General features: G+C 33.6%; 1 protein-coding gene across 2 annotated transcripts in view; it reads left to right on the top strand.

The window, feature by feature from the left end:
- GRID2 (glutamate ionotropic receptor delta type subunit 2) overlaps positions 1 to 26,168 on the top strand; it is a 1,348,780-nt gene that overhangs the window by 217,601 nt on the left and 1,105,011 nt on the right. The window contains exon 1 of one of the 2 annotated variants that reach the window (XM_045791965.2): positions 21,864 to 21,975. The exons of the other annotated variant lie outside the window; for it this stretch is intronic. Coding sequence (XP_045647921.1) covers positions 21,945 to 21,975 — 31 coding nt within the window. The 5' untranslated portion in view covers positions 21,864 to 21,944. Of the gene's footprint in view, positions 1 to 21,863; positions 21,976 to 26,168 lie in introns of those variants that run through there. 2 annotated transcript variants of the gene reach the window in all.

Below are 26,168 nucleotides of genomic sequence, written 5' to 3'. Positions count from 1 at the left end.
ATTTTGATTATTGAAAAAGAGATAAAACCTTGGGATTTTAAAAATACAAAGTAATTTGTTGGAAATAACTTCCTAGGAAGTAACAAACAACAACAAAAATAGTTCAGGGTATCTTTTGTTTCATTTATCTTGCTTGTCCATGTTGCCCAGGAAAAAAGGTATCTCTTAGTCTCTGTTCTATTGACTGTAGTTTTTTAAGCTAACAGTTTGAAATTTGGATGCTGCATTAGAAAAGCAGTTTTCAGCATGTTAGTGAATTCCTAAAATTAGCTGTCATATTTTTAAGATATGTTTGTTAGATCAAAGTGTTGCAATATAAAAGAAAAGGAAGGGGAAAATCAATTTATTGGAATTTCCACTGCTTTTTCATAAATGGCTAGCTAAATTGTTATCATTGAGGTTTCCCAATGCTCAATTAAAGTAAATATTTTCCTTCTATTTTGGAAATTAGAGAAATCTCCGATTCTCTACCAAAATAGTAAATAAGAATCCGGTGCTTTTCATGAAACTGAACAGTTTAATGCAAAAGTTGGTATTTATCTTTGGCCAAGAGCACATTTTGACAATTTCACTTAATGTTTTTGACTCAGAGATTATTTTGACTTTTCCTTGGTTTGGTTAACATGGAAAAATAATGGACTATCCCATAAAAATAGTAGTCTTATTTAGTTTTCACTTTCGCATTCAGTTAACCACAAACATATTTAAAATAAAAAATCTAAAAATAGGTTGCATCTTTAACAACATAGTTACACAAGAAATGGACTTCACATTTAAGACAGACTTCTCTATGTAAAAAGTGAAGGAATGAAGGAAGAGGATATTTGTAACAGATGATCTGTGACATGCCCTGGAATGTATTAGAGAAATAGAAAGCATTACCTTCAAGAAACAATTTTGTGGTCAAAGAAAATATGATGAAAAATAAAATCAAATGAAAACTTTAACTTTGATGTTTGAAAGCTTCAGGACATATGAAGAAACACATATTACCCTTATCTAGATTTTGCATTGGGATGATTGATAAAACCCAATCCATCCAATTTTTTCTAAAGGCAAATTCACAACAATGTGTATTCATTTTAAAGCCAGTAAGATTTATCTAAAATTTGGGGAATAATAAATGTGAAAACATCATTTTGGATGCTAAGCTATTTTCTTTAAAAGAGCTATAATTAATATGAGTGATAGGGAAGGTAATAAAATAAACTGTATTTAATGAATTGAAGGGAAATTAACACGATTTTTAAAAGAAGAAACTGTTTCCATTCATGTAAAGGTGGATTTGGGCAGTGCTCTAATCAGATATTTCTGAAAAAAATATATCATCACAGTATAATGATATTAGTAATAGTATTATTTACTTTCTGTAAATACTATTTAGTTTCACTAAATGAAAAGATGGAAAGATATTTTGTATACCTTCTTCCTCAAAATAAGATTCTTAGAATGTGGATGTGCTGTGTGAAATGTATGTCTGTGTTCCGTTTCATCTTAACCTTGTTAATACATTTTTTTTTTTGGAATAAGGTTCAAGAAGAGACATAGCATTGTAACAACTGCTAGTCTAATGTCAAGAACATGCCAAAGTGTGGTTCCCAAATCGCTTTGTATATCCTCATTACTTTGTTACAAAAACTAGCATAATTTAATAATTATAGAGTGATTAAAACTATAGCAGTTCTGAGTATACTCTTTATTCTCCCATCGCCTTGTTATAAGGCCTTAATGAATATGAAGCCACTGTGCCTGGTCTTTCTTGAATATACTGCAAAAGGACAACATTTCCTGTCTTCTTTGCAGAGGTGTTGAGAAGATAATTAAAGTTTAGGATGCATTGAAAATGCTAAGATCACATAAATACTAAATTACTAACATTTCAATAATTAGAAGGCAATCATTAATAATAAATATGTGTATATTCCAGTAGACTCTATTCTTCTAATAATTATTTTTACATATCTATGGAAGTTTTACTTTCTTTACATTTTTCTAGAATGGTGTTATAAGCATTGTGATTATATATATGTGTGTTGTGCTGTTTTTAAATAAACAATGCCAGTATAGGCTCATTGTTTTGGAGCTCATTTATTCTACAAAATATTTACTGAAGATAAAAATGTGCAAAGTGTTGGGTAGACATTATAAAGGAAGGAGAAATGAATCTTGCTTGAACACTGAAGAGTCCAGGAGGTAGAATGAGACATATAATATAATATTGCTAATACTGCTCTTGCATGCCAAACATAGTGCTATGTTATTTCTAAACCTCTCAAAACCCAACGCAAGGAGCATTATAATCTCCATTGTGCAAGTCAGGAAATTATCCAAGGTCATATTGCTAATAAGGTAGCAGAGCTGCTCACTTTTTTTTTTCTTAGAATATTCCAATTATAGTAGGCTTAATAAAATTTAACTTCCTAATAATCACATATCTGTTTGTCCATTCCATCAAATACTTTAGTTCTTTCAAGAAGTATTTTTATGTTTGTACTACCTTATGAAATACTTAACAGTTAAGTTGATTATTCCCAAAACCAAGATTACAACCTGGCAAACTCAGTAAATGCTAAATTAATTAATGAATGGATTACTTTGGGAATGGGATGTTCTTTTTAAATAGATTTGCATCAAAAAGTAATTCTTTTCTAGTATTCTTAGTACAGGAGAATGTTTCATATTTGTACATAAAAGTGCCAGGACAGGAAAAAAAAAAAACCAAAAAAACAAATAGTGTCAAAATTCAAGGTGATAACAAAGTACTTTGATTTTGAGTTTTATCATAAAAAATGATAGTAAATATCAACAGATAATTTTGTTCAGTGGTTTTCAAAGTGACATTTTGGAAATTTGTAATATTTTTGGTTGACACAATGATTAAGGAATTTTACCAGTGGTGTGGGAACTGGCTATCTCAGGGGCTGATTCCAGCTCTTCATGCAGTGACATCATATTGGCTGCTTGAAATAAGGCATGGTGGGAGTATTTACACTGTGGAAATTAACAAACTTTACAAAATCTGAACTTTTTTTTCCTTTCAAAAGACATATTTTACACAACACTGGCTTCTCCTCATGCTTAATGGGCAGGATCAAGGAATGGTTAATATCTTCATTTCTTCGGAGAGTTCCTCATGAGAAATTACTGTCCTCCTTTTATAATTATCTGGGCTTAGACCCATCTCCATTTACCATAATAGGAAAATTTAATTTTTGCATGGTTTTAAAACAGTGATTTTTCCAAGAGTGCAACTACCATTTAAATTGGTAAAAGGCTGATTTTTACTTAATTATTATTAAAGAAAATCTATTTACTGAGGGAAATGGCATTTATAGTATTTGAGTCCCACAATACCCCATGTCAGTTTTCATTTACTACTCTGTCATTCAGCCAGAATCTCTATAGGGGTATGCTATGTCTTCTGCATAGTGGTGCCAATGCATTTATATCTTCAAATGTATATAATTTTATCAAGAAAAACTGTTTTGTTCTTTCTTTACAATATAGTCATTTCATTGTATTGATTTTTTTTGAAGTCAAATGTATGTAGTTATATGATCTGTGAACTCCATTTTAAGCTATTAAGGGAACACTGATGTGGTTCAGTCTCTTCATTTTACAGAGGAGAAAGCATGACCTGAAGAGTAGAAGGATCTAACCAAGGTCACAGAACTCAGTGACATGCCAGGTTATGTTAATTTATCTATTTTCCATATACTTTCATTTAACCAAGCACTTTACATATTAGCCTAATTTGTAATAATAAATATATGCTATTTGTGATAATGCACATATGGTTCTCCTAACTTTTATCTAACAGAGACCTTGGTAAAATTCTTCCAGATTTCAGCAATATAATTTCATTTAAATCATGCCACATTCTCTTTTTCAATCACACAGAATCCGTTTATCAGGTCAAAGCCCAGTCATGATCCTGCTACATTTAGATTTCTATTATATTTTTATGGTACCCCAGAAATATATCCTGAATTTCATACTTCAAATTAGCTTTAAGCTTAATGCATTTGGGAAGCCAGTTGCTTTTATTTGCAATGGTGTTTCATGCAACTACCTAGACACAAGACACTTACCTGAATACTATAGCTGATGTGACTGTTGCGTATTAAGCTGCCTTTCAGCTTCAACTTTTACCTTTGTGGTCAAACTGAAAAAATAATGAAATAAAAACATTCCCTTTTTCCAACCTGCTGTGTCAGCTAAAGCAAGTGAAAACTGTGGGGTAGATGCATATAGTGGAGGAAATGAGGACTATAGCTGGAACTTTAACACTGCACAATAAAGAAAAAAAAGTGCTTTGTATTCTAGGTCCCCATGGATAGCTGCCTATGAATATCATAGCAGTGCTATCCTAAGCAAGGTAATTCTTCTTATTCCAGTTTTCTCTTGCTCAAGGTCACATCTAAGATAGAATGAAATTAGCATAATGCTTTAAAATATAAGTCCAGTGAATTCAGGTTAAATTTGAAACCTCAGGTTGATTTTTTGTTAAAGCTATCTTCTAGATTTTGTCACGTGCAATGAAAAAATGTTGCCTGAATATTTATCTGAACTTGAATTGGCATTCTTTAAAATTGCTGATATGAAGCATATGAGTTCAAGTTCTAGAATTTAAAAGGTTCAATATTAAAATCACATATGTGAAGAATGCTTATCAAAATACTTTTGACGGTTGAAATAGAATCTGTTGGATTAATTATTTATTATTATTATATCTCCATCATCAGCAGATCCAATGATACAAATCACACATGATTAAATGTAAATATTTCAGGGCGCCAGGGTGGTTCAGTTGGTTAAGTGTCTGACTCTTGATTTCAGCTCAGGTCATGATCTCAGGGTTGTGAGATTAAGTCCAGTGCTGGGTTCCCCACTGGGTGTGGAGCCAGCTTATCACTCTCTGTCTCCCTCACTCTGCCCCTCCCCCATGCTTACTTGCTCTCTCTCTCTCTCTTTCTTTAAAAATAAATAAATAAATATATAAAAGTAAATGTAAGTATTTCATCCTTTTGTAAAATGCGAACATTTCATTTATACAATTGTGAGTCATACTATTGTTTCCTGTGTTACTTGGCATTATGATAATGTAGTAAACTGCTTTAATCTTTGCCTTGGTTTAATGGTCTGATGCTTTCTTTTTTCTACTTTCTGTGGAACTTGAGAATCTTTAGAATATAATGAATGTGTTATTTGGAATATGGTCTTTTTCTTTTTTATGTAACATGGGTAAAATAGGGTTTTCCATTCACTTGGTTGTGCACTTTCATATGTACCAGACTAGCTCAAAATGTTCCTCTTCTGAAGTCTTCAAGTCCTTCAAGGACTCTCAGAGTATTGGTTATACGCTAACATAAAATATGAATATCCAGATAGGAAATGTTATTAGAATCGTTTACAAATTTATTTTTCCTTGATACCAGTTTATCTTAGGAGCATCTCAAAAGAGGTTCTTCAGTTGGTGGAATTTTAAAAATATTGCTCTTTTATATCATTTACTTTTTTTTAAGTTCCAGATATGCCAAGGACCAGCTTCTGTATTACAATCTACTTTTTCAGTAAAGAGCATATCCTTTATATCTGGCACAATAAAAAAAAAGCTGTTTAACCTAGTTGATTTGACTCTATATTCCCCCATTAAGAAGATACATTTCACCTTGACTTATACAGTTATGTAAATGGTAATTTGTTATAGGTAATATTTTTAAAGTGGTGTGAAGTGAAACCAACTTCATGAATTTGACCTTTCAGATGACCTTTGATTATCCGACTTTTACCCCATCATGCTGTGTGTTCAACTAGATCTTTGTACATGGAAAGAAAGGCAATGACCCATAAAAATGGTTTTCAGACTGGCCTTATGACATTACCAGATTTCTCATAAAACAGATTTATTTCACTGTGCGACCATGTGTTGGGTAACTAAAAAGGAAGGTCTTTTCATATTTAGAATAATGTTGATGAATGTGTGTGTATGTGTATATGTGTGAGTATACTCATGATTTCATAATCAAACATAATATAGGGATTTAAAAACATGAGAAATCACTGAGACAACCCTTGTGCATTTCTTACACTGAAGTACAATTTAAACTACTAGTAGATGCAGACTTGAGATGAAAAGGTTGGCTTTTTATTCCTAGCTTTTTTCATAATAGAATATTTTACCTATAGAAGAAAATAATCAGTAGTGAATATCACCATGTGCAGAGAAGACTTGACATTGAGAACAGGTTATATAACCAATTTGCAGAAGTTTAGCACAATGTGAAAGCCTTCAACAAGGATGCTTAGAGCTATATCCCAAAAAGTTAGTCTAAAAATCTTTACGTGCCTCTTGCACCAAGGTCAAGATTGTCCCTGAGTCTCTCAGCTATGCAGTTTAGGGAGGCTGGAAGCTAAGTAGCTGAGGCAGAACTAGAACTGAAGTCTTCTGAATCTTAACCTAATATTCTTTGACAGCTACTGCTCCACAAATTAAAGGGTCTGTAACTGAATCAGCAGCTTCTTTAGTATCTTAACATTGGACTTTACCATACTCCATCTTATTTTGGATAATTGAGTTATAATGAGCTATGAGTCTGTTTCTCATGTGTAAAATGGAGAAAACAATACTACATGTGGGTTTTTATTTAAATACATACATATACATTCACTGCATAAGATATATAGATATATATCACTTAGTGAAGTCTGGCACATAATAAGCCTTTAATCAATGAGAGTTATTATAATAATAAGTAACAATAATAAAATCAATCTATATTACTGAATATATACTGTCAGACATAGAATTATAATAGTACTAAGAGTGAATCTTTTAGGTACAGTTCTCAACATAGTACAAACACAGTACTCAACATACTTTAAAATATATTTTATCTTTTAAAAATATCAGTTCCTTAAAGCATTTTAAACAATCAAAAACAATTTTAAATCCATGAGATTTAAAAATGTCTTAAAATTCTAATACTTTACCAAATGGAGAGAGGTTTACTTGCAAAGTAGATGACTGTGACATTTTCAATTTATATACTTGCAAAATGACAAAGCAAAAAAAGAAGAAAAAACACAAAACCACCTTGAAAAATATTTAAAGTTTTGTTTTAACAAACCTGGAAAATAAAGCACTTAGCTTTTATTGTTATTTGTGATAATAGTTAAAGACTCTGAAGGGGAATTTATTTCCTTTGTTTTGCCGAGTTCATTGCTTTCATTATATGCCAGTATACCTCATGCATTCACAGCTTGCAACTTTTTTGTTCTCACACATATTTTGATCCTACAGGTAGGGAAGAATTAATTGAGGTTATGAAAATGATGAAAGCCTCAGTGGAAGTAACTGCATGATGACATAATTCAGATTTCTAAAAAAGGAAAGGAAAAAATTAGCAAGGTATAGTTAAAAAAAAATTAACAAACAAAATTAAATAGCAAAAAGAGCTTACAATACCTGAATTCTCCTGAATTTCAGACAATAAGGAAGGCTCGGAGGAAAAAAAAAAAAAAGAAAGAAAAAAGAAAAGGATAAATTCAGAAAGGTACAGGGACCAGGGCAGTCAGAATAATACAACACTCTGAAATTTTCCCTGTTCACAACAGTATTCAGAAGCATAAAAAAATGGAAGAGACAAAATCAGGATTATTGATAAAATTAGTATGTTGAGTTAGGTGTACTCCTCTTGGGAGGAAAAGTTCTAAGTCTTCTTTATATTTACATCTCTAGGCTCAGCACCATGCTCCCATTAGCAGGAGTTGGTCTCCTCGAATTTAATCAAATTTGATAATAAAATTTGATAGGAACCTCTTATTTTGTGAAGGTAGGAAAGAACTAATGATAGATGATGGGAGTAAAGATTTTTTGGTCCTTTAAAAAAAAAAAAGAGACACCTTTATCAAGTAATCCAGTATAGATTCGCTCTAATGAGAAAATGTCATTCCAATTTTAAACTTTAGAAAACATCTAAAAATTATGTTTTTATATGATGTATTGCAAGTATTTTTTTCACATACATGGAATAATACATTGACTGATGTGGTTTCATTGCCATGGGTACTTTAGAGGTCTCAGTGATCATAGGGTAGTTTTGAGAATTGGAGAGTAAAAAAGGCAAGAAAAAAATTTTAAAGCATTCAATCCAATTTTCTTAAGTTAATTATTTGAATTTACTTATGTAATTAGAAGGAATTAGCCATAGTATCCATTATTCAATGACATGCTTTATAAGTATTTTATTTGGTTATAATCATTTACTCTTACTCAGGACAAAAATGTTTTTTAAGAGGTCAGGAATATATAAATAAATATATCTCACTTAAGTAAAACTGTCTTCTTTATATCTGCAGCTGTATCTTAATTAGTTGGTATTAAGTTGTTTTTTGTTTTCTTTTAAATCAAGACAGAATTGGCACTTAAATAATTGTAATTAATAATGACTAAACAAGGGGATAGAGAAGTGACAGAGATTTATCCCCTCAGTTATAGTTATTTGCGTTGGATGATGTATATTAAGCCTTGGGAAAGAGAACCGGACTCTGAATCAAACTTTTCTAGCTCTTAGTGTATTGTGGACTCTTGTGGTGGCTTTATTGGGTCACATAACGACTCTCACTGTCAGCATATTCTTTTTTTGTTACAATTCTGGACTAAAAAAAATACTTTTTTTTTTCATATCCAGTAAAAGAATGAGAAAACCTAACTCCATATGAGGAAAAGAGGGAGTACCTCCACACTGTGTAAGATTTAAGCCTTCCTCATATTACATGGGACTTAACCTTTCTTCCTTTCACAAGCAAATGCCAGGAAAGAACTGTCCGTGGACACTGTGCTCCTGTCCACTGACATCACTCTGGGAGTCTTGTTAACCTGTGTTTGTTCAGCTAGCACCTCTCTTACAATTGCCAGTCTTGCCAGAAGACTCCTGGTTACCACACCAGTTAAGTGCTTTTCAGTCTTTGTCATACTTGATATTTTATGTAAAATATTTTGTGTAAGAATAAGGTATGTGTTCACTTTCTACAATCTGGAAATGCTTTCCTTAGTCTCCATAACACTGCCTTCTCCTCAGTTCTTCTTTCATCCTGGCTGCTCTTTCTATGTCCTTTCAGACTGTTCCCTTTTCCACCCTTTCAATGTTAGTATTCTTCAGGTTCTGACATAAATTCTCATTCCTTCTTATTCTACAGACATTTTCAGGGTAATCTTCTATACTCCCATGGACTTCATGACTCTACATTTGCTGAAGGCTCCAAAAATGACACTTCTAGCTCAGACTTAGTCTTTCTTTTCTTCAGATACATATATCCAATTCCATACTAGATTTCTCCTAATCCACTAATTCATTATTTTTCCTACTCTTCATGTAGACATCATGATTAGAGATTGGAAAAACCTCCTCAGCCTTTCCCTGCCCTTTATCCCCCACTTGGCTAATCATTAAGTTCTGTGGAATCTGCTTCTTGAGTCAACATATTTCTCTTTTTCCCACTGGCTCTTCCCTAGTGCTATCCTTCAGCTCTGACCTTTGTAGGCACTTCCTACAAGAAGATCTTTTATCTTCTCAGGTGAACCAAGTATCATACTTTGCATGCATAGTGCACTTTACTTTATTCACTGTAGTAATTACATTCTGTATTGTAATGGTATCTGTACTTTACCATGTCCCCCATAATTTTATGTATCATGTCACTAAAGTATTTTCTGCATCTAACACTTAACCTGGCTCATAGCAGATACTCAAGTATTTGTTGAATATAACACAAATGTTATACATCTAATTTCAAATGGCATTATTGCCTTTTCAAAAATGAAGAAACCGAGACCCCACAATGGTAAGTACCACAACATCATAAGTATCACAGCTGAGTTATGGTCAAACCCAGGGATTTTTCTACTACACCTTTCCACCATTTCTATTCATATTAAATCATCTCCTCTCCATGTGAATGAATCCCATTTTTGTCTTTCTTCACTCATTACATTCATATGCATCACACACACTTCCAACAGTTTGGCACATCCTTGTCGTGGAAACTTTTCTAGACTGTGATTCTTAAGTGATACAGAATTAATTAATGCCATTGAATGAGAAATGTCATTGAATGACTATTCAAATTTAAGGAATCTAAGAAACATTTTAGCCAGAGATCTTTAAGGAAAAAAGTAAAAAAGAAAAGGAAAAGAAAACCTAGAATTTAAGGCATTTTTATTTTCTGTATGACTTGCATTTCAGAAAGATGATGGCTTGCAGTCTAGTTTACACATAAGTTTTCCTAAAATACATATGTACATGCATACTTTTGTAGCTTACAAAAGGATGCCCCCAATTACTCTTAAAAACCTATTAGTTATGTCCATATATGAGAGCTGATATTCTGTATAACCTATACGAACTGTAACAATTCAAGAAGACATGCTCATGGATCAAATAATTCTTTATTCTCTTAACAAGATATACTATTCCATTGTTCTTTAGTTTCTTTGTAGAGAAAAACTCAAGAGATACCTATATAATATTAAAAAGAACTCTTTAAATAAAATGAAACATTTTGTGAGTGATAATTTTCTAATGAAACCACCACAAATTACAGTGAGAAAGTTAAATATTTTATGTTTTATCTGAATTGCCAGAACAAAACATTGATATGCATACAGTATACAGATAAACAGTGATTTTTACTGTTCAGAAAGATAGATGGCATATAAAAATGTTTCGTTTCAGTACTTCATGATTATAATCAAGACCTATACTCTTGGAACCCAGTTTTTAATTTTTGATGAAATTTAGGAAACTCTAAATATGAACACATAAATTATATTTTGTCTCTTTAGAGTATTTATGAAATATATAATGAACATCTCTGAGGTGTAGGATAATTCTCATTTACAAAAGGAAGAACCTTGTGACACATACTTAGTTTATGATCTTATGTTAAGAACTGTCAACTCATTCTTTTAAGTCCGTATTTCACAGATGTTCATTAAACACCTACCATTAAATGTTAACAAAATCTCTTCATTAGAGGTTGAAAAGATTTAGAGGCAACACTTTTTTTTAAAGCTTGAATGTAATCTGACTTTCCTATGGGCATAAATGTAACTCATATTTATTTATGATTATTTATTCTAAAAATATGCACACCAGTTTAGAAGGGCTCTCTGTCTGGGGCTGTGAAGAGCTTGCTCTGGAATCCTTATTTTCTCAGCATCTCTGAGGGCACCTTCGTACTTTCAGGGCACTTTACAGCACTGAAAAGAACCTAATAAGAAGACTTTTCATGTGTCATAACAATGATGAAATAGAAAGAAGAATCAGTTACACTACAAAGTGCCAAACTCAAGAAAGATTGGGAGAGTGTAGAATCAAATAGTCCCGTGTTCTTGGGTTTCCTTACTTTAGAGCTATCTCTTCTATCCACATCAAAAACTTAATATTTGAACCAAATTCATTATGATAAGATAAACAGTATTCATATGAAAAGAATTACATCAGGATTTAAATAGTATAAAAATGCTTGTAGCTTAATGTTATTCCAGTTACATTACAGAGACTAATCTCAGAATTTAAAAACTTCATTTAAAAATCAGTCATCTTTCCTAAGAGAGCTAAAAAAAAAAATTATGAAAAAAATAATTTTATGATCCTGGATGTTTCTTTTTCATCAAATTTGTTAAATGGAGAGCATTGGAAACAAGTTTCACAACACAGTGTGCATATTGCTTTGTATCTTAGACTTTCATATCCCAGATTTTATCATTTTTGTTTTATGAATAGGTATGTCCAGAAAGGTTGAGTGATTAACTGTGTTTTGTAAACCTAACAAATAACAAAAAATCTTGAAATCAAACATATATATATAATTCAAATCAAATATATATATATATCAAATCAAAAAATATTTATTCCCTTATCTGTATACAGTACTAATATCATGAAACTTTGCTTAAAATATTGAAATAGAGTATGAGAACTAATATGTGTAAAGAGATCTAAAACATTGTCATATATAATGGGATCTAGCCCAGAATCTGCCCCTTAGTAGTCTGTAGCATTGTCATTTAACTTCTTTAAAACTAATTTTGTCATCTATAACATGCACTAATAACACCTGCGTTATCTCAGTGACAAACAAGTTGTATATCTCAATACCTGGGAGGATTAAATTTGTTTTATTCATTCATTCATTTAGTCATTCATTCATGCAGTTAACATTTATTGAGTACATAAATCCAGGCATTAATAGAGATATTGGAAGTAAATGAATGGACTTACATAGTAAGAAAAAGGAATTTATAAATAATAAGACACTAGTACAAACAAAAACAACATAATCAATTGTAATATCAGACAGTTATACATATTTTGCATTGGTGGGACCAGAGGCTAAAACTTCTGCAATAGTCCAGGCATGAAATGAGAAGGGTTTGGGCTGGGAGGATGCTGACAGGAATGCCCAAGTTTTCATACTTACAAGTAACACATACTAAGTAGGAAATATAAGAGTTGGGTCTCTATCAAATAGAAAGTAAGAGGGGAAGAGAGAAATGGCCACTATGATTTTAATCCTGATGCAGTGACAAAATGATAGTAGAAGAATTAAGAGGTGGGCAGTTTTGGAGAAAGCATTGATAAGTTTGGTTTGGATCGGGTTGATTTTGAGGTGATTGGATGCATACGAAATGAAAGAAGATTCAAACTGAAGTTAGAAGAAAAATGAGCATCATATACTTGGAGTTAGCAGCACTTAGTATGAAGTATGAAGAATCAGATATCTGATGCAGTATTGACTAGACCAAAGACTGAACATGAGAGAATCTGTACGCTGAGATGCAGAACAGACAAAATGAGAAAGAAAAGAGAATAGTGGTAGTATCCTAGAAACCTATGAAGAAGAGGCAATTGAAGAACATGTGTCCACACTAACAGCAGTGAAGCCAAGAAAAGTGGGAACTGAAGAAATAGAATTTTATAATAAGGAGATTATTTGTGACATTTGATAGTGTAATGTAGTAAAATTGTGGCAATTAGAGAAAGCACAATGGATTAAAAAAGGAGTGGTTCAAGATGACATAGTGACAGTGAACGTTTGACAGCAGAATAGTGCCAAGTAGATATAGGGAATAAAGATTCGAATTAGTGAGATAGGAATTTATGAGGTAATGATGGACAAAGAGAAGGAAGAGCCTGAATCTGAGAGAGAATGTAAAGGTTGCTGTGAGAGGAAGTTCTCTTAAGATATGATGAAAGAGGTTCTAAGCTCAACAAGAAGAATGACTTTTAAGAATTTGAAGGAAAGGATGAGAGGTTCTACAATAACACATAGGGAGTTAGAAGGTTTGAAGGATCAAGAAACAATGTCCAAGACAAATGGAGGCTTAATTTCAGCTTATTAGTGATGAAAGTTGGATTAGAGAACATGGAGCATTACTTAGAATGACAACATAATAGGCTACTTAATTCTTTACCTTGGAATTATATAGACTCACTGACCTGCCTGAGACACAATTGAATAACTCAAGTCATCCCCCTTTCTGCGCCCAACTAGCTCTGTTCCAATGTGTTTACCACAAGATAGGTCAGAATGTGTGCTTTTGTGGGCAGACTTGCTCAAAAATTTAAAACAATGAAAGAGAGAGACTGGTGCATGTATACTGATAAATCAATTAAAAAGAGAAAATCAAGGACTGATAATACAGGAGAGTGTTTGTCCCTGACAGGGAAGCAGCCGATGAACAGGTAATGTGCACTTAGGTAAATGCCATGCTACTAGTACTATTCTAGACCTTAATGTAAGTAGTATGTTAATTAATGTGAGGGGAAATCTGTAGCAACATACTTTATGAGAAAGATGATACAGAAAATGGAAGGAGTAACACGGTTTAGAAAACAACAAAGAATCTATTCTGAAGTGATAAATATCACATGAAATCTGACTTCCAAATTTTCTCAAGCCCTTTGAAATGTATAAAGTTTTGTACAAGTATAAAGGCATACTAAAGAAAAGTGTTCCAAATTTGTAGGCAAAATGCGAAAACAATTGGGGAAATTTTCACTTAGGAAAGTTTATGTCAGAGACATGAAAACACATCAGTGCTGAGCTAATTTAATCAGGTAATTTGATTGTCATCCTGACTCTCGGATATTGTTATTTACAGCTAATATAATTTTGATGGAATAAAAAATATACATGGGGCATTTTTCACTTTACCTTATGCAAAATATTTTGTTTATTATAGTGGACTAATATGCAAAAAGAAGTTACAATAAAAGTAGATATACTGGCAGTAACCACTCAGATAAATAATCAGTATAAATTTTCTTTTCAGTATCAGAACAGAATCCCAATCAAGAGGCTGATGATCTAGCATACTTCCAGCTCTTCCATTACATATTTGTCTCATCTTGGACACTTTTTTTATGCCCCTGATTCTCAGTTTTATCACCTCCTGTCTTTTGTTCTCAACTGACCAAATTATGGTAGATTGATTTTGTTGTCTGATAAAAGAATCAATAAGTGCACTTATGAAATGAAAAGATAGCAAAGATTAAATTGTAATTGCCTCATAAAATTAAGTGATATAAAAATGGGTATTTTTCAAAAACAGAGAGAAAGGAATAATTTTGAAAGTGGGATCTAGTTATGTGGGTTGCATGAGGAGAAATTTGTGGGCATAATTACCTTAACGTATTAAAAAAAGTCTCGAATGCTAAATTGAGGAGTCAGAATATCTTTAATATCCTTTTAGTATGGAAGACATGGTTTGTCTGAGAGCCTGAAGGTTGAGAGAGAACAGAAAATAAAAGGTCGGATTAAGTCATGAGAGATATCTGCAGTTAGGGTTTGGGTTGAAGTAAAGTAGCAGTAGGACGTAATGTAACTGGAGATATAGGGGGATAGTTTGTCACAAAAAACTATGAAGTTTGAAGATGAAGGAGATAATTTCTCAGAGTCAAAGCTCCAGGAATTTCAAGTAATATTTGGGAGAATAAGAAGCTTATCTTTAATTTCATTGAGGATAGTGAGAACCCATTTCAGTTGTGTTAAAAATGATACCATATTGCAAAAGAAATGGAGGGAAATGATGGTGAGAAAATGAAGGCATTTGGCATGAATTATATCTTCTAAGGGTTTGGCAATGAAGAAAAATAAAGAAGAACTTCCTAAAATATTGGGATGAAATTTACTTAATTGCATATTGGCAAGTTTGGAGGTTTTTATCTTCTCATCTGTGGTTTGTCAGAAGTAAAGATGGCTTTTCATATTTCCTGTCTTCTCAGATTTGAGATTTGGCTTCCCAGGCATGTTGAAAATGGAGTTATCTTCAACTATCAGGGGTGTGATGTTGCATATTGGACCACAGATGCTCCTCACTTCTGTAAAGCATTTTTATTATTTTGATTTCTTTTTTCTAGCAAAAGTTTTTATTTCACCCTTCTCACTTTTCTCTCAGTTGTTAGAGGCTACCACAGTGAGCTCTAAATTCTTTGGCAGATGGTCCTCAGGGATGATTGCTGCAGAGTCCCTAGGTTATAAGGATCTATTCTTCTCTACCTCACTTCAATAATTTAAATTCTTTGGCCTCTCTGACCCATGACAGTGGAACCTGAGGGGAACTCAATCTAAGTTGAGATGTGATCTACAGGGAAAACTGATCCAGTGAGAAAGGCTTGGTTGTGGACCATTTATATGTTCTAAGGTAAGAAAAATGGTCAAGAGCATAAGGGCATCTTGAACAGGATTTCCCTAAAAAGGTGTCAAATTCTGATAACAACAAGAACAACAACAGCAACAACAACAAAAAACAAAAGTAAAGATCACTGCATATGTTAAAGATTTTCCAAAGTAATACCCATTTTTTTTATAACTTGCATAATTTAGGATTAATTCTTCTTTCTCAGATATAAGAAAGCTTTAATTTAAAAATTAAAAGCATATTTTAGGGGCGCCTGGGTGGCACAGTCGTTAAGTGTCTGCCTTCGGCTCAGGGCGTGATCCCGGCGTTATGGGATCCAGTCCCACATCAGGCTCCTCCGCTGGGAGCCTGCTTCTTCCTCTCCCACTCCCCATGCTTGTGTTCCCTCTCTCGCTGGCTGTCTCTCTCTGTCAAATAAATAAATAAAATCTTAAAAAAAAAATTAAAAGCATATTTTAGATAATACAAAATATATGTAAATACATTTGCCCTTCAATAATTTAACAAATCATCATACTTAATTACAAAATTAAGTTTTATTTGAAATAAAAGATAATTTAAGCTAATTTCCATTGGATTGTTTTTTTTTCTTTAATTTTTGCAATATATTAATAATCTGCTGATGTTTAACAAATTACTCCAAACTTAATGGCTTATAGCACAAACATTTATTATCTCATAGTTTCTGTGGGTCAGGAATCCGAGTGGTACTTAGCTGGGTGACTGGTTCAGGATCCTTCACAAGGTTGCAACCCAGTTGCAGACCGGCACTGAGGTCACTTAGGGAGGGTCCAGCTCCAAACTCATTCACCAGGCTGTTGGCAGGCTTTAAGTTCTCACTGGCTGTTGGATAGGAGCATCACTTCCTTGCCTTGTGGGCCTCTTTATAGGGAAACATGCTTCAACAGGCAGCAGGCTTCTCTTAGCATACATTAACAAATACCGAAATAAAATCAAATTGTCAGTATTCACTATAAGTATATGCATACTTTCTACACTGTAAGGAACCTTAATGTCATGCAATCATCGAAAATATGCTGCATGTACTTTGCATAGAATCACAGAACCAGAATAATTTTTAATGGTATTCTTATATTCAGTCTATGCCTTGTCAACACAAATCTGAAAATGGAGTATAAAATCTCAGCCTGAAAGATTCATTATATTTTTGGAATCAATAGAGTTTCCTCTATTTTGCCAGCCCTTTCCAAAATGCTTGGCATTGCATAACATTGCTTCTTGGAAATGAGGTGGAACATCATAGATATCATCTTTTAAAATCCCATCATTTTGTACAATACCATGATATATACACGCATGGTTTGAAAGAATGAAGGAAACACAGATCAGTTAGAGGTTTTATGCACCTGTCCATGTAGATGCTGGAGACACTGACTGGGTTATAGCCATGGGGATGAACACGCTGTATTCTGAAGATGTCATTCTCCTTTTCAAAACACTTCAATACCATCCCACTCCTTATTTTTTAAAGAAGGCCAGAGTCCTAAGTTAAGCTCTCATGAAACTTGTGGTAAGGATTTGCACTCTTTTTTCTAATAGTAAATGCTAGAAGCACTATTTTTCTTATAGTAATGCAAGAAGCACTTACTACACCTAAAATTCACTCTCCCTACCTTTTGAAAATTCTTTAAAAATCTAATTCTTCAAATCCCTGATCAAATGCTGCCTTCTCCAACAGGACTTTCCTGGTGAGCTCAGCTAGTTATAATCCTCCCACTTCTGATCTCTCCAATGTCTTTGTTTTTTGTTTCTTAGTGTTTTTATTAAAAAACACCATCAGATACTACACTTTATGACAGTTAGGTTATCTATCTCTGTACTACCAGATCATAAATTCTCTAGGCATTTGTATTTCTAGTGTCCATCACTGAGCTTTACATGTAGGGCACACTTCATAAATATTTGTTGCAGGATGGATAGAAATAATGACTCCATTACTAGAACTGACAGTGCCCCTGGGGCAACTGATCTCAAATATATTTGTGGCAGAGGTCAACAGAAGATGAGACAATGACTGGTTTTATATCTCTTAAGAGCTGAGTAAAACCTTTAATAAATTTATTGTGGCTGGAGACCTATTCCATATTTATTTTACCATTGACTGTTTTTCTTTTTTCAACTTAATTTATTAAGTGCACCTTTTATAAAATCTTCTAGGAACATTTTGTTTCATTATTTACTCCATAGTATAATTCCATTACAGTATACCGTCCATAATCTGTAAGTAAATTATTCCTATTTTGCTTAATTTCATCTTATTGTATATCAACAGTTTGGTACATATTATACAAATCTATTTTCATATGCTTATGTTATATATAGCATTTACTAACATATGCTTTTGAAGAGTATATGTGTTTTATGTAGACATCCTACTATCAAGTATTATAAGTTGGTTACTGAGACCACGATCAGTGTCTTAACTCTGAGAAAGACATTCTTGTTTTTATTATTATTCTTCACAGTTTTACCAAACACTTTATTGTCTAGCATAATCAAAGAAGGGTAGAAGTCAAAAATAACCAAACATAGGGTGAAGATAATCCCATTAAGACTGCTGGCTAGGGGCGCCTGGGTGGCACAGCGGTTAAGCGTCTGCCTTCGGCTCAGGACGTGATCCCGGCATTACGGGATTGAGCCCCACGTCAGGCTCCTCCACTATGAGCCTGTTTCTTCCTCTCCCACTCCCCCTGCTTGTGTTCCCTCTCTCGCTGGCTGTCTCTATCTCTGTCAAATAAATAAATAAAAAATCTTAAAAAAAAATAAAGACTGCTGGCTATGCATAAACTAGAGGGAAGATCCAATATTTCCACATAAGTAATTACCAATTCATATATTAAAACAGGAATCAATTCCACATTTTTACCTTGGTAACAATATTCCTACTCAAAGGACAGGTTTGTGTACAAAAAAAAGGAGGAGCTGTTAATAGTTACTGAACCCCAGAGCCCCAATCCTAACTCACAAGGATTGCAAAGTGCTTATGCATGTGATAAATATCATTACTTAATAATTAAAGTTTTTACTGATATTAAGCTTTTTGCAATTTGATTAGAAACCAAAAAAAAGAGAATCAAAAAATTATTATGCTTAATTTACTCTAAAAGAAATTTTCTTTGTGTTTTCCTAACGTCTGTATTAGTATATTTAGTCTTATACCATTGCTAGACAAATGACATATTGAAAGAAATTACATTTTAGGAGCTCTAAGTGAGGGTAGGTCTCCTGCATATTGTATGATCCAAAATGGTACAGTTCTGGTGAAGGAAAAAGGTGGAGGAGACAGAAGACCTCTTGTTTGGCAAGAGGCAGATGGATTCCTAGCATGGACATATGTTAGGTCCAGAATTGAATCTCTACTCACATGCTCTGGAGATAACCTCCTTTTGGGTGCCCTTCTCCACACACACATCCCACAAGCTCTGTCAGATGGATTTTGCTAATGAGGTTAATGAATAGTAATTCTGTTCCTCTCTCTTCTGAAACTTTTTATAATCTGGCCACACCCTTCCAAGGCAATCTTACTCTTTTTTACCAGCATACACCCTGAAGTCTTAGCAACGGGGGATCCCATATTGGTTTGGGGGTGAACTACATAGTAATGCTAAAGCCCCTTGTTACATTTTTCTGTCCATTATTGATCAATGTTTCACAAACATGTAGTGTCAACCCATGCCTTTGCTTACATTCCTTTACCAGACTGGAACATCCTCTCTTTACTCATTTACATCCTTTTCTTTTTTCAAGACCATGTATGAGGACTCCTTCTCCATAAAGTTTTCTAATTTTTCTACTCTACTTCTGGTGAATCACACACTCCTTTGAAATCTTTTTTGAATATTGCCTGTACCTTGTGGTAGAGATAGCACAGTATAGCCCAGTATTTTCCAAAATGTTCTTTGAAATCCCCATTTGAAATGGGATTTCCTAAGTGAAATGATTTTGGAAAGTGTCACACATTCTATCTCACTGTTGGATGCTTAAAAAGAATATTGACATATCAAAGGCTTTTGAAAGTCCTGCATTAAAGTTTGTTCATCTTCTTTAACCCCACGTTTCTTAAACTTCTACAAAATTGCATCCTTATTTCGTGTAATAACTATTACATTCCTATAGAACACACAAGAGAAATGCTGGAGAAATAGAAATATTTACAGGTTTGTGGGCCAGACACTTATGTGTTACAAACTTTCTTCAAATGTCGCTTCTTTACTTTTGTGGCGTACTAACTAATCTCATTGCATTCCCCTAATTTCTCTAATTCCTTCTGTTTTTGCATTTGGCAAAATGGGAAGTATTTCATACAGAGTAGGTAACACAAATAGATTAAAACGCTTCTTCCACATTCAGTTTCGTAGGAGGCCCTGAAGTTCAATTGTTTCATGGAGCTTGGTATATTCTCTTTGTGGAGGCAGAAAATATGTCATGTGCATCTTACCTATTCAGTACAATCTTGCACGCTCTAGGTATAGGAAGATGAGTTCCGTCTGAGCAAAACTTCATAGTGTGGATACATTATTTTGTTTACATTCAGAAACATTATTCACCATCTATGATGTAAAAGGTATGTAGCTATTACATTCGTTGAAAATAGTGTTTTTTGAAGTCCCAATTTTGGATGCCCTGTGTCACTAGTTTGTTACATTAACCATACTAGTGAGAGTTGGTGGCTTTTTGGATTGTTTATATGGCCTCACAGATATATTCAACCTCAATTATTTCAAATACAGAAAATGTGATTATCATTCATTTACTCATAATACATACCTAGAAGATCACAATTTTCTAGTGGTGCTGTGACTTTGGCAGTTTGATATTTCAAAATATTTATAAAACCACTATTGTGAGAGGTTTTGTGTTCTCTAGAAGGCAGAGTAGACCTAAGGTACACTTTAACCCAAATAGTGAACTCTCTTAAATAGGTTTGTTCAAAAGTACAAATGAGTAATTTCATTTTATCTAGATACACACTTTCTTTTTTTTTTTTTTAACTCTGACAAAATTTGTTTTTAAGTTTTCAAAGAAGATTTGTTTTGCTTTGGATCCATTTCTCACAATTAGTCTAATGATCCATTCCTGCCTGGAGGGCCTCATTTGTGAGTTCTCTCCTCTGTAACAACATGAAATCTCTTCGGAAGGAACAAGTTGAGTTTACTTAGACTGAGGCCATTGCAATGACGAACAGGAAAAATTCAGTTTTGGGCTTAACTCTGTAGGCTATAAATGAAATTACTCAGATTTCTCTCAGGTTAATGGGCACTGAGTGACACTTAAATGATACTGCAATATACTAATAATTTCCAGTGCTAATTAGTACAATATCAAATCAGCAGTGAACATAATTAAAAAATTTTTTTCTCTATTTGAGGATAAGTGTCATAACTTTACAACTAACCTAACGATAGGTATTTCATTAAAGTTAGGCAAACACTGAATTTTGCTATAAATATTTTTACAAGTTATGTTCCAAACAGTGCTTTAGTCAATTCTCATTTTTTGGCATTGGCTGCTTTATTTCCAGACCCTTGCAGGTCAGACAGACGCTGCCAAGTTCCCATGCCTAATTGTGCCAGATCCGGAGGTATGTAGGAACACAGACAAGCACTGGCTGTAATGGGAAGAACTCAGACTTTGGAGTCCAATCTTGATTTGCATTTTGGCTCTATAAATCACAATTTTGTTATCTATAATATCTACCTCACAGAAATTTGGTAAAGATTTAAAGAGGGTATGTATGTAAAATACCTAACAGAGGGCAAAAATCATATAGGCAGGCCTCACATATATGTGGTTCTCTTCTATGAAATTTTGCTATGGAAGGAGTTTACAGACTTATATTTATCAATCTAAATCATATGAATATTTTATTTATAGTTCTAAATTATCCAGGCTCTCGCTCCTTTTTTTTTTTTTTCCTTTGGCACAGAGAATTGTGAAGTTGATACAGCATTTTCTCATGAATTTGAAACTGCCTCGTACCAGTGCCTATGGAATAAGCCTTATCTGAGGGGTTTTGTAAAGGATTAAATTGTAACCTCTTACCTCCTCTCACCCCCCCTCCCCGCACCCCTGCCTTTCCAGTTTAATGATTAAAAAGAATAACTTTGTTAGGATTATGTGCTTTAGTTAAGCTTTTGAAAAGTTCTGAAAACGAGAAGCTACAAAGAAATGGAATGAATTCTCCTTTCTGATAGCTAGAAGCACATTTCCCACCATGACTTGTTTGTGGTATCCTTCAAGAACTGGTAGGTTTATCAAATTTTCTGCCTCAGTAAGGTGTGAGTAATATATAAACTAAAGAATCCCTGGACTGGAAAATTGATTTTATGCTTACAATGGGTGAAAATTATTAACAAGCCTAATAATAGTAGGAGTAATTTTTCTGTAAGAGCTACTATTTTCATTTGCAAAACATAACAGGGAAGAATTACGTATAATTCTAATTCTTCTGCCTATCTTGGAATAAAATTCTATTAGCAACATTGATACTCACACTTCAGAATAGTCATGGATAGAGACATATACACTTGAATGCTTCTTGCTTTTTATTCGTTCGTGATTGCTTAGGGTATTGTCCTATTATTGTAGATCTTTTCCTTTACCAAATTTTCAACATATAACTAACGAGTAATGCCAGTCAACTCATATTATTTTTGGTCTCAGAGATTTATGTAAAATTAATTATATCTTAAATATAATTATGTCACATTAGCCAGATATTTTTCATTATCTTCCCTCTGGCTCCAACTTATTCAATTATTCTTACTTTTCTACAGCTTCTCATGACCAGTAGTCTCCAGCTACATGAAATAACTTCTGTTCAATGCACAGCTACATTTTTCTATTTCTCTGCCTCTGTTACTTTGTTCCTTTCTCAATTTGTCCTTCCTCTACCTATTTTTTAAGGTCCAGTTCAAATGACCTTCTTCCACATAATATTCTCTGATCTACTTGTGAATTTTGAACCACTTAACATCTCTATAAGGTTTAATTCAAATATCATACATAGGGTACATTGCATTTTATTATGTATTTAAGAATTTGTAGGACTACCTTATACTCACTACTAAACTATACATTCTGTGAAGCCAGAAACTATGTTTATGTCATTTAATATTTAGGCTTTCTTTTACATGGGAAAAATAAAACTCTTTAAGAGTTAAGCAAAACTAAATTCATTTCCAAAAAGGCTAATTTAAACATAGTCGTAAAAATATGAATTTAACATAATAGACATTAAATATTGCTAGCATACACAAATAAATAGAAGTTCCAAATTTGATTAAGAAAAGAGTGTTGCACTCAAGGGAAGACTTTTTCATGGAAAAGAGAGACATGCAATCATTACATTAATGTATGGCAAGATGTAGTAATTGTAGGTTGATAGACGCTTAAAAGTACAGTTGGAGCACTTGAGAGATGAGACAGAGGGGAATTTTGACTGGATAAATGTGACGTGTTTTGAGGTGTAACACTTTCTGTTTGGCAGTTTTGTTTGGGTCTGTGGATAGAGCTCGGTATCAGAATATAATTTAGGGGCACCTGGGTGGCTCAGTGGTTAAGCGTCTGCCTTCGGCTCAGGGCGTGATCCCGCCATTATGGGATCGAGCCCCACATCAGGCTCCTCTGCTGGGAGCCTGCTTCTTCCTCTCCCACTCCCCCTGCTTGTCTCTCTCTCACTGGCTGTCTCTCTCACTGGCTGTCTCTGTGTCAGATAAATAAATAAAATCTTTAAAAAAAAAAAGAATATAATTTAGCTCTAAGAATCATGAATCCTGTATTTCGTAGTTCACTTAACAGTGAGGAACTCATAAAATTCAAGGTAATATAAAGCATTACTTTCTTTTTTTTTTTTTTTAAAGATTTTATTTATTTATTTGACAGAGAGAGAGACAGCCAGCGAGAGAGGGGACACAAGCAGGGGGAGTGGGAGAGGAAGAAGCAGGCTCCCAGCGGAGCAGGAAGCCCGATGCAGGGCTCAATCCCAGGACCCTGGGATCAGGCCCTGAGTCGAAGGCAGACACTTAATGACTGAGCCACCCAGGCGCCCCTAAAGCATTACTTTCTGAGTGAAATTGACGAGGGGTGATTTATTTAGAAAATTGGTGGAATTCTTTCTCTGAGCAACAGCTGAGAACATGAATTTAAGTTCAAAAAAAAATCTATCATTCATTCAAAAGGCAACAGAAGCTTTACATGAAAAGAATAAGTCAACGCATTTGAAATGCAGATACTTAATTGTGACATATGTTGTAGTTAAAATAAAATCAGACCATTTGAATTTTCATATCTGTTTATGAAATACATATTTTGCTGGTACGAATAAATTATGTCTTCCAAGTTCTAAAATATGTACCGTGTGTTGTCAAAGTAGGTGGTGAGTTTGTCAAAAGATGGAAAGGTATCCCATGCCAGAATACATTTGCCATTCTAACAGCAAAGTGATGAGCATTAAAAAATAAACTTTGGAATTATTAGTTTTTGTAGTTGAATCTGACTTTAACTTTGAACTACAAATGTAGGAATGGTTTCGACAAGGAATATGGTTTTGATAAGTTATTGAACTCTTTTCAGCCGTATTTTTCTTTTTTAAATGTGTAGTTGTGTTACTTACTACTTTCATGTGATAATATATTATGATAATATATTATGTTGGGAATTTATTAATTTTATAGTGGTAAATTGGTGAAGGAATACTCCACAAATGAAGCTTGTTTACAGGAAAATCTCCCAAGCTGGAAAAAAAAAATTAGAAGGTATTATAAAATATGTGAATCAGGGCTGTCAGTTAGTAGTGTTTTTTATCCAAAATGATTTTTTTTCAGTAGATTTTCTATTTACTGAATCCATGTTTGCTAGGAGCCAGAAGCTTTAAATATTTGCCTACTTTATAATTCATTTTAAAAAGACCAAACTATTGTATCTGATAGAACAAATATTTTAAGCATTTTCAAAATTTCAGTTTTTTTTTCCCATTAATCCACTTAATTTCTTGATTATAGCACTTATTCCATTGTAGTGCTGGTCATCTATCTACCTACTTACCTACCTACCTATCTATCTAATCATTTCTGTAACTAGACTATAACCTCCTTAAGACTAGAATCTGAGGTCAGTTTCTACTATTAGTGCCTAATACAATGTGGATGCCTGGTATAGGAGCATACTCACACGGTGTTTATTAAAGAAAGGGGAGTAATTAACCAGTAGTTTTCTCCAATGTTCTCAGACAATAGGGAAATAGATATTATTGTTCATATTTTACAGAATAAAGGTAAATGAATGTATTAGTTTGCTATTGCTGTATAAGAAAATACCACACACTTGGAAGTTTAAAACAACACAAATGTATTAGTTCACAGTTCTGTATGTCAGAAGTCTGGCATGGCATGAATGAATGGGTTCTCTGCTATGGTTATCACAAAGCTGAAACCAGAATATCAACTGGGCTGAGTTCTTGTCTGGTGAATATAAGGAAAAATCTCCTTCCATGCTCATTCTTATGGTTGGCAGAGGTTAGATTCTTGTGGTTGAGTGATAGTAGTTTTCATTTTCTTGCTACCTGATAGCTGGCGGTCTCTCTCAGCTACTAGAAGCTGCCTGCATGCATTGACCTATAGCCCCACCCACCTTCAAGTGTCCGATTTTTCCTGCGTTAGAATCTCTGATTTCTCCTTCTGCTCCCAGCAAGAATAAGCTCTCTGCTGCTAAAGATTCATATGAGTGTCTCTCAGATAATATGCCTGGTTTGAGATAAACTAATTCAGGACCTCAATTATACCTGAAAAATCCCTGCACAGGCACCCTAGGTTAGTATTTAAGTAACTGGCAGATGTTGTATGTGCAGTAGGGGCCAAGAATTTTGGAAGGGTCATTTTAGAGTTCTGTCTGCCATATAGATGATCCAGAACAAACAAACAATTTGTCCAAGTGCCTAAGGTAGAGTAGGGGGTTAATTAAAATCTAAATACAGTTTTTTATAATCGTTTGATACATACCACCTTTTATAAAGTTTAATAATAATCATGCTAAGTATAATACTGCATTTTGCAATTTTATGTTGCCAGTTAATAAACAGAGTTCTTTAGCTTGAACGTTCTTTACTTGAGATATTTGCATTTATTTAAAATACAGTTGACCCCTTCCACCCCCACCATGCAATTGAAAATCCACTTATAACTTTTGACTCCTGAAAAACTTAATTACTAATAGTCTGCTGTTGACTGGAAGCCCTACCAATAATATAAAGGAATGACTGCCTCATATTGTGTACGTTATATGTGTTATATGCTGTAATCTTACCATAAAGTAAGCTAGAGAAAAGAAAATGTTATTAAGAAAATCATAATGAAGATAAGATATATTTACAGTCCTGTAATGTATTATTTATCAGAAAAGATTTGTGTATAAATGGACCCCACATACTTCAAACCTATGT

Source organism: Ursus americanus, chromosome 8, assembly GCF_024610735.1.
Source record: "Ursus americanus isolate L20-20 chromosome 8, mUrsAme1.1.p, whole genome shotgun sequence".
Classification (NCBI taxonomy): Eukaryota; Metazoa; Chordata; class Mammalia; order Carnivora; family Ursidae; genus Ursus; species Ursus americanus.
Note: the sequence above shows the minus strand (reverse complement) of the source record. Positions and strands in the feature narration are given on the sequence as shown.